Below are 10,233 nucleotides of genomic sequence, written 5' to 3'. Positions count from 1 at the left end.
GTACTCTTTAATAGGTATGAAATTCAAGTGGGGGCACTTGACCCTATGGGAGTGTGAATAGATTCGTCCCTGACTCATACAATGGTTGTATCACTACTCATACGATGAAATGATGGCTTGGTGAGGGTGAATCGCATTTGTGCAAAGATTGGGGTTTAGGGGTTAAATAGGTCATGTTTTTCTATTCATAGCTTAAAATCTAACCTAGTAAAGGATCGAGTTTTTCTATTTAAAGCTTAAAATCTCACTTGTAAGAATCAAAATTCTTCACTTTAATAAATTGGATTGGATTATCTTAAACTCCTAATGTTGAAAATTTATTCATGTGGTTTGTATAGCACTTTTTGAAATTTTAAATAGACTCTTTAATTTTTATTTTTTTATTTTTTAAAGTATCCTCACACTGAAGACTATGAGACTAATCTTCAGAATTATGAGATCACATTAAGTGAGTAAGTATTTCCAACACATTCTTCTACATACACAAATGTTAGTACGTCCCTAGAGACTCTTTTAATTTATGATAAATGAGCGCATACTACTAATTCAACAGAGGAACTATTTATTTTTTGCATTTTACTAGTGACAACTCAAGAAGTGAACATGTTACCTCTCAAAAAAGAAATCACTTATTTAATATTTTATAGTTCTCTTGTTTCTTAAGAAAATTAAATAAGAAATCATTATTATTTTTGTTGTCCTTAAAAAAAATCATTATTATGAATGCTCTTAAAAATCTGAGTTATTTCTTCCTATATTTCCCTGTCTTCTCATCTCCATTATATAAAAAAATTACAGGCAGATCATAACTCTAAATTTTCACAAAGGCATTTTATCAAAAAATTATATCACCCCTCTTTATTATGTTAAATAATTGGTTTCTTAAGGAAATAAATGAATTAATAGAAATAGAAATGTAAACTCAAAATTTTAAATGCAACAAAAAAAATGTAAACTCAACCTACAAGATTTATTACATGTAGATGATGGTTGAGTTTCTTAAACATCTATTTGATGAAAAAAGATTTGTTGGCAGAATGAGACAAATCTGTTCATAGAGGTTTATTCACTTAATGTAGTATTCGAGTCTTGAGAGAATTTTGGTCTGTTTTAATTGCAGTTTTTGAAAAATGTATTTACGAGATCAAAAATAATACCTTTGTGACCAGACCGTATTCCGAGGCAGGTTAGTCACGTTGACCCCTTTCCCCCGTGGAAATCGGTGTCAAAGGAAAAAAAATAATCTGAAAATTAAAAAATGAAATAGAAAACATTTTACATTTTTTTTAGTTGTTATTATAGTATTTGAGTTTTTTTTGTTCAATAGTATTTGAGTGAAATTGATAAATGTAGCACAACTGGTAGATAGTTGGACTCCTTAAGCATCTAATCCAGGGTTCGATTCCTGGATGGTGCGTATGGAGAAGCATTTGTTGGGAGAGACCTACCCACTTAACGTGATCTCAAAGCCTCGGAGGATTAGGGCTCATTTGGCACGCCGTATTAGGCATGATAGTATAAGCTTATACAATACATTATGAGTTTATCCATTGTTTGGTGATGACATTGTATTGTATAAGCTTATCCATCAAAGTCCCCTTATACGTTAAAATGACGTATTATTTAATCCATCATGTGAGTGATGGATAAGGCATGATAAGGTTGTGACGTATAAGTCACCATCACCACCACCCTCTATTGCTGCCAACTTACACCACTATTGGCACCACCACCACCACCACCACCATCCGATCACCGCCGCCGCCGCCACCACCGCTCTACCGTCACCACTGGTGTTGCCACCACCACCACCGTCGCCGCCCTACCGCCACCACCACCATAATCGCCGCCACCACAACCTTATCGCCACCACCACCATAATCGCCGCCACCACCGACACCACAACCACCACCCTATTGCCACCACCACCACCACCACCATTGCCTCCACCCTCCACCGTCACCACCACCCTACTAAGCCGCCACCGCCTTACTACCACCACCACACCCTATCGTCGCCAACACCACAACCACCATCGCTGCCACCACCGCCACCACCGATGTTGCCGCCACCCCCACCACCGCCGCCCTACCGCCACCACAACCACCACCCTATCGCCACCACCACCATAATCGTCGCCACCACTCTATTGCCACCCCCGACACCACAACCACCACCCTATCGCCACCACCACCACCACCATTGCCTCCACCCTCCACTGTAGCCGCCACCGCCTTACCACCACCACCACTACCCTATCATCACCACCACCACAACCACCATCGCTGCCACCACCACCACCAACCTATCTCCACTGTCACCACCACCGCCACCAACACCAACCTACCACCATTGCCACCACCACCACCAACCTACCACTGCTTCCATCACCACCGCCACCACCGTTATAATCACCTTCATATTTGATTTTTATTTTATATCATTATTCAATACTTTATTAAACATAAAATTGCATTAATTTAAACGATATGGTAAATTATACAGTGTATGTCCAAACGCTGGATAGTATAAGAAAGTTATCAGGGCTTATACTATCAGGCCTAATACTATCAGGCCTTATACTATCAGGCCTTATACTATACGTCGCACCAAACGGACCCTTAGTCTCATAACTGTCGGCTACGGGATACTTTGGAAAAAAAAAAAAAAACAATTTATGAAAGCAAATAATAGATTTTAAATTTTTTGTCATGATTAATTGACAAAACGATGCGAGCCCGCTGGAACTTGGAAACTTGAAACTTCGATTCAGCGAGCGAGCGCAACCTCTCTGATCTCTCTCTTCTTCCATTCTTCGTTCAATTCTCAGCACAACAGAAGAAGAAGAAGAAGAAGAAGAAGAAGCTCGAGAAGAAGAAGAAAATGGTGTCATCTCAGGTGGTAAACACATACCCTCTTTCCAGCTACACCTTCGGTACCAAGGAGCCCAAGATGGAGAAAGACACCTCCGTCGCCGATCGTCTCGCTCGCATGAAAGTCAAGTTCGTATCTCTCTTCCTTCCCTCTTCTTTCTCCTCTTCCGAAACCCTAATCCCCAAATCCCCTTTTTTCTTACTAGTTAGGTCACTGTACAACAAACCCTAGACCGAACACCCCACCACCCCAAATCCCCTTTTTTTTCACTCTACTCTTTCAAGCTAGACTCTTTTCATTACTGTTTTTCAATACAGATTATTGGGTATCGCTGATTTTTTATTTTTTAAAAAATTATTTGTATTTTTTTGTCACATAGGCAAGGTTTTTGAAATTTGGAGTTGTATTCTGATTGAACCTAGAAGCAAAATGAAGTAGATAAATAGTGAAGGGGAAAGGAAACTGGAAGCTTTGTAGTAGAACTGAGCTTCCAAATGTGCAATCACTTTACTTGTTTTGTTCATTTGTCCTGTGTGCTGCTCAAATTCATTATATACTCAAATGGTTCTGAAACATGATTAATTCATTTGTTTTTCTAAACTTCAGCTATATGAAGGAAGGAATGAGGACCAGCGTTGAAGGAATTTTACTGGTATGTTCAGCTATTGTTCTCTCTCAATAAATTTTTTGGTACATACATGTGACACTCATTTTTTATTTGGCTTCTTATGAAAAAAATGTAAACTTCAATTTGGTCTCTATATGTACAATCGTTTTCTACTCTGTCCTTGTTATCTGTTGCCTTATAACTCTACACTGAGATAGATTCTCACCCTTAAGCATAGAGATCCAATCGAAAAATGACTCTCATGTATCTTAAAACATATAGTATTTATGGTCCATGAATATGGCACTCATTATTCAATTTGATCCGTACCAGCATAATGTTTTAGTTGTATCTTAGAAAAATTTAGAATATCTTAGATTCTCTATGCAGATTGGTTTCCACATTTCTTGATTTATTTCCTTGTTTAATTAGGATTAGGAGGCCAGTAATTATGCTCATTAGTTTACTTGTTTGATTAGGACAAGAGTCTAGTATTGGTACAAATAAGGGCAAGTGCTTAGTTTTTGTATAAAAAGTCATAACCACAGTTCAAAGTCTTTCTTTTTCCTCTTCTCACTCTCATTATCTAAAGTCCTATATCTTCAGCTTGGTAGGGTGATATCATCCTCTGTGACATATTCTTTTATAATTATTTTACTGATGAATTCCCTAAAGTCTGGGACTCTAGTATAATAGTGTCATTATCTCCATGATTCTTTTCTTCTGCCGGTTGTACACAGATTTCAGCCATCCCTTTTTGCCTAAATCCTCTCTTTGTTAGTATTGTTCTTTTTCATTTGCTACTTCCACAACTTCTCTGAGCAGCCTTAGATTTGCGTGTCACTTTTGTGTCCTTTCAGGCTTTCAGCAGCCTTTCACTATCTCAGATGAAATTTGACCTTGGTGATCACGGATGCAGTCTGGCCCTACCCACCCGATGCAAACCATTCCATATCAGTGCTGAATTTGTTATCATATGCAATGGTCTCCCATTGTGAATCATATCAATGGCATCCTTAACTTTCTTGTGGTTAAGGTGGAAATGTTCTTCTTGGTGGGTTTGGGAACTTTTAGTTTTTGCTGTGTATAAATTTCTCGCTGCGAAATTTCAGCTGATTATCATTCCATCAAGCCTCTTCTTCATTGGTTGTGCAACCTTGAGACTTGCTCCTTAGTTTGATGGTATTCCAGCCATCTTGCTCTGTTATCTTTCCAGCAATACTTATCTCTTCAAAATCTCTAGCATCCTTGAGTTGCTTTTCCTGCCATATTTTGTGGAGCCCATATTTGTTTTTTTAAGGATTTATTCGTAACAAGCTCAAGACTTAGCAACTATGTTTTACTCAGACTATGACGATACTTCTTCACTTTTTGCTATCTGGCTTAGTTCGTGTTTTTCTGTCCACGGAAGCCCTAATTCAGTGGCCTTTTGCAGCAAATGGACTTAGAAAATGCTTCCTTGCAGCGGGGACGGGACTTGGCTGAGGAAATCTATATGGAACAACCTCATCAAGTCTGGTCTGTAAACTTAAAAATCACTATATGACCTGAAACAATCTCCTCGATGTTGGTTTGGACGATTCAGCTGCCCATTTGAGAGTGTCGGTCTTGGTGCACATGCAACAATACGATTTTTAACTTTTGACCTGGTAGTTACAATGTCTAATTATGGAATAATTCTCTCTGCTCACGGCAGCATAAGTTTTACCTTTCCTGCAATGATGGGAGCCTCACTTAAGAATTTTGCTGTAGAGCTTGGATGTAGTCATGAGACCAGAAGAGTCCTTTACATAAATTACTTGTTCTTGTAATGTGGTTTTCTATTATTTATTGTTGAACTCTCATCTATGGCATTACTTTCATAGAGAAAGACTTCCATCTTATTTCTCTGATTGTTCTCGTAATGTGGTTTCTTCCATCTAATTTCTCTGAATATTTGGTTTATGGTCATGTCTCACCTCTATGCTTTAATTTTGCAGGTCCAAGAACATAATCATCCTCATATACTTCTCCTGCAAATTGGAAACACATTTTGCAAACTCCCTGGTGGTCGTCTCAAGCCAGGAGAGAATGGTAATTTCTTACTTCCTTACCGAATATGTCTGAAAATAGCAGCTTGTGAATTATCCTAACGTACTTTGGGGGGTGGTGTGGTGTATTTACGTTGCTTACAGAAATTGAGGGCTTGAAGAGAAAGTTGACCAGCAAGCTTGGTGCTAATTCACCGGCTCTTGTGCCTGACTGGCAGGTATTATTATTTATATATCCACTAAGTAGAGACATTAAATTTCGTATTCTGTAAATCCTCATATTGTTGTTGCTCGTACTTCATACGCAACTTATGCTTGGAATCCTGCAGATTGGTGAATGTGTTGCAATCTGGTGGAGGCCAAATTTTGAAACCATAATGTACCCATACTGCCCTCCTCATATAACAAAACCCAAGGTAATTTACAAAGACTATATCATTGTAATATTACATGTCCTAAGTTCTCTTAGTCCCAGCCTACAATATCATTGAATAACTTGTATGCAGGAGTGCAAGAAGCTCTTCCTTGTTCACTTGTCTGAGAGGGAATACTTTGCCGTGCCCAAAAACTTGAAACTGCTTGCTGTTCCATTGTTTGAACTCTATGACAATGTTCAGGTGTGGTCATTGTTTATGATTCTTTTTATCTATTGCTCGATTGTTGAATGAATTCTTTATTAGTTGCCTATTGGAAAAACGTTTGTTATCTAAAGCTGTTTCTTTGAAGTAAATGAATCCTATGAATTTGACGTTGGAGATTATCGGGCTCATCTAAATGTTTTCCCTTTAGGGTGCATCTTAAAAAGTTTTCATGATCATAGTATTTAGTTTAAAACTTATTCCTACAATTATGGCTGTCAATTAAAATATGGTTGAGTTTATGCTGTGTCTTATGAATTTTGTGTCACTTTGGTTGCAGAGATACGGGCCAGTTATATCCACCATTCCTCAGCAGCTTTCCAGATTCCAGTTTAAAATGATCACTAATTGAACGTAATTTCAATTAGTTTCTTCCTTTTGTTATCTTAAGAACTAGGATTGAGTTAGTACCTGATTATCATTGCATTAGACTGGCTAGAGAACTGAGTCTTTTTAAGAGAGATTTATTTGATAGAGTAGTTACCTTTTTAAATAGAGTAGTTACATGATTATTATTTGTTATTTTCGTGGTCTATTTTTTAACGGATTTGTATCCTGCTTGTCAAGCTTGAGTTATGCCCCCTAACTCTATCTGTATTAATTTGTTGGGCTATGGGTTGGTATATTGAGATTATCAACCCAAGATCATCAACTACGTAGGCAAAATTATTGATGAAAGGAATTTAGTGCCAAAATTTATACACATCTGAAATCACAATACAACACTCATGTGGTAAAATGTACAAGACAAAGCATGTATATGCAAGGTAGTTCAAGTCTAAATAAATTTGTGTCGCACTACGCTAAAAACCACCTTAGGCATGAAGATTGTCTCACCCTTCTCTAATCATATCTCTAGTTGATGTAGGAATCTTTTTTTTCTTCAACGAAATTGATGTAGGAACCTTAACACTTGATGTAGGAACCTTAACACTCCCTCATGTCCAAAACTAGGCATATGGATAAAAAGCCTCACTTTTATATAAATACCATTATCCCCATCATGGAATATATAGGATGCTAAATTAACTTCATCAATTTCTCCTAAGACAGTATGTGGACCAGATTAATTTCATTAATATTTCTTTTACCACCATGAGTTAAGTGGATTCTTGTACTATAAACTTCTTATTTTTGGTCAAGTACTATATAAACTTCAATGAGAGACCCAACAATGAACCTAGAGGTTCTTATATTTTGGGTTAAGTTTAAATCTACCTTAAAAGCTAACATGGGGTAGAATAAAAAAGTTCTGTACCATTTGCAATGTCTTCTTTAGCTATATCTTTAGTTAATGTGGGTTTCTACTCATACAACCTTCAACTAGCTTTAGAAGCAAAAAGTTAAATACAAGCTCTATGAACAAAAAGTTGACTCTGCCTTTCAACCTTCAAGAAATATTGTTAGCATATTAGTGGATGTTTGCAGCATCATATCGAATAGGGCACATGGTTCTTGTATTAATTTATGGTTGCGAGAGGCAAAACCTCAACTTGATCCAGATAGTGCTTCTTGTTTTGTGTTCCAAAGTCACAATTGACTCGAGAGTAGATAAATTAAAAAACTCCAATTGCAACATAACAATTTTAATGTCTATGTATTATATAGCTTACCTATTAGTTCCACTTTTTTTATTTAATGTTCTGAGGGAATAATTGATGCAAGATATTTGGGTTTGACTTGTTTTTATATAAACTTGATGTATTAAAGCCACACAATGTGTGAGGAACAAACCAAAAATGTTTTAGAATTAGTTTTGTGGAAAACATATATAAAAGATCTTGGAATTTTCTTATTGAAGTTCTCTTTTATGCTATAAATATGAAAATAATGAATTAAGTATAATTTCATAAAAAGTAGTTTAAAAAAAAAAAGTATAATTTCATAAAAAGTAAGGAGGAAGATTAGAGATACATTAAGTTGTATTAGGATTAAATGACAAAACTCAGAGTAAACAAAGAACTTGGGTAGTACTATGATTACATGTGCATTATTTATTATTTAATATTGGAGTTGACAACTATACAATTTTGGTGAGTCACCTTGCAAAAAACTGCAATGAAACATATGAAATGTCTACGCTAGAAACCAAACTTCAATAACATAAAATAGATGATACATGATACCAGAGGGAGCATGAACTTAAATATCTCTTAGTACTAGAGTCGACCCGAACTCTTTATTGAGTTTGATCCTAACTTAATTATGATTAACTAATTTTAAATAACACGCAAGTGTATAGGTTTATATTCGGCCGAGCCATCAATTTTATTTAAAACCGGCTGAGTCATACTAAGTTGTACTGGTCCGCTTGCATTTCTGATCTAACGCAGCTCGGACCGGTCACATAGCCGTTTCAAGTCGAACCGATCCAATCACCTAATCGAGGCTCTGATAAGTTAATAACTCTCAATTATACAACAATTGGGAGATTCCTTTTTTCCCAGCAAGGTCTAGTCGGCAGATAATATAATGATTCTTCATCGTTTCCATAAGTTTAGGCAGATAATTAAGTATTTAAGATAAATAATGCTTCCATAAGTTTAGGCAGAATGAAAAAGCTCTATCCTCCTCTCTACACCACAGCATGCGTGCTTCAAGTTTTGCTTTGCCGTCTACAATTTTGTTGGATAATTTGGTTACAAGTCTTAACTTGAAAAGGTTTAGTCGTATTTAATTTAAACGGCAATTATAGAAGGCAGAAGCTTCTTATGTTTCTTCGTTGTCATCAATATTATTATTTCACAAACTGACAAATTTCTTGCTAATCTGAAGAGACCAATTAACTTTCAACCATGCGTGACAATTTTTTATGCCCTTCTACAGATTTTAAACATCTGTTTTGATTCAAGAGTAATCTGGCAAAGAGACTTTCAAAGATTGTTGAGTTTAAATTGATGCCTGATACCCAATGGCAATATGTAAATTCCGTTTTAAATTTTAATAAAATTAATAAATATTTTTTAATTAGACAGAATTGAATTGGATGAGTGTGTAAAACATTAAAAATAATATTACAAAATAAATATTTTTTATTATGTCAATTAATCACATTTTAAAAATTCATTCACATTATCATATGAGTTGATAAAATAATTTAAACCACCACAACTTTAAAATACAATTGGTGACTGCCGTTGCATACATATATATATAGAACTCTATGCTTTATTTCAAGAAAAAATTGAAACCAAGGAAGATAAACAAAAAAAGGCGATCATTAAAAATTTCATTCAATCGGCACAGTAATCATTACTAGATATAAAATAAAATATCACCAGTTAAATGTAAACATATAATATTGTTTAGTTTACTGATTAGAAAGCCACCTTGTCCAATTTTTCTTTTTTTTATAAGCCAAAACATTGCCACCTTGTCCAATTATGAACAATAATTGTGATTCCTTAATCTCTCCAAGTTCTTAATTAATCAATTCAATAATGAATAATGCAATACAAACAGACGCGCGTGGAAATTTCTTCAGCAACTATGAATGTATGTACCTTTGTCTTGTCTCACGAGGATTCCTGAACTAATTGAGGATAATTTTCTTAGTCAATGGCTTGTTTTGCTTTGGTACTGCCTAATTGAAGGGACACTACCTACCCCAAGATATATACACAGGGAATCTCATATTCCATTTTAAAATTTCAGTATCAAATGTGATCAATGTGATCATCCTTACTACCTAGCTTGTATAATTGTCATGATAGGCTTACACAAGTCCATGTGCCAGCTAATTTATAACCTTTTGGTATAAAATATATACTAACATGTATCCAGTCATCCTTTTAAGATTTAGTCACACTCTCTACATCTATTCTCCGAGATGTATTGTGCATAGATCAAATTCAAAAGCTTTTTCCACATACTCTGTTTACGTTGCCAACTGAACTACTCTGGGTATTTTGTTATATTAGGAACAAAGTTATAAAAAAAAAAATCAGTTTCACTGAATTAATGTGGATTAAACCAAAGTATACGCTGATGATGTAATTGAAAAAATATTGCCCCATTTGAAATGCATTTCATAGAATTTTAAAAGACACTTGCAGAATAATGATATGATTAAAATCAAAATCCA

The 10,233-nt window shown here is 35.6% G+C and overlaps 1 protein-coding gene across 1 annotated transcript; it reads left to right on the top strand.

Annotated features, from left to right (window-relative positions):
• Positions 1–2,716: 2,716 nt before the first annotated feature.
• LOC130720882 (pre-mRNA cleavage factor Im 25 kDa subunit 2) lies at positions 2,717–6,735 on the top strand. Its single transcript, XM_057571587.1, has 7 exons — positions 2,717–3,002; positions 3,481–3,526; positions 5,461–5,554; positions 5,656–5,729; positions 5,841–5,927; positions 6,018–6,128; positions 6,430–6,735. Exons 1-7 carry the CDS (start codon positions 2,884–2,886, stop codon positions 6,499–6,501), a joined length of 603 nt encoding a protein of 200 aa, XP_057427570.1. The 5' UTR covers positions 2,717–2,883; the 3' UTR covers positions 6,502–6,735.
• The last annotated feature ends 3,498 nt before the right edge of the window (positions 6,736–10,233 follow it).

This window comes from Lotus japonicus, chromosome 5 (genome assembly GCF_012489685.1).
Source record: "Lotus japonicus ecotype B-129 chromosome 5, LjGifu_v1.2".
Lineage (NCBI taxonomy): Eukaryota > Viridiplantae > Streptophyta > Magnoliopsida > Fabales > Fabaceae > Lotus > Lotus japonicus.
Note: the sequence above shows the minus strand (reverse complement) of the source record. Positions and strands in the feature narration are given on the sequence as shown.

What these genes read in the sequence shown, in the direction of transcription:
- LOC130720882 (XM_057571587.1), top strand. Translation starts at nt 2,884, where the DNA reads ATGGTGTCATCTCAGGTGGTAAACACATACCCTCTTTCCAGCTACACC. An exon ending in CTCTTGTGCCTGACTGGCAG is followed by an intron (nt 5,730 to 5,840) that starts GTATTATTATTT and finishes GGAATCCTGCAG; the next exon opens with ATTGGTGAATGTGTTGCAAT. An exon ending in CTCATATAACAAAACCCAAG is followed by an intron (nt 5,928 to 6,017) that starts GTAATTTACAAA and finishes ACTTGTATGCAG; the next exon opens with GAGTGCAAGAAGCTCTTCCT.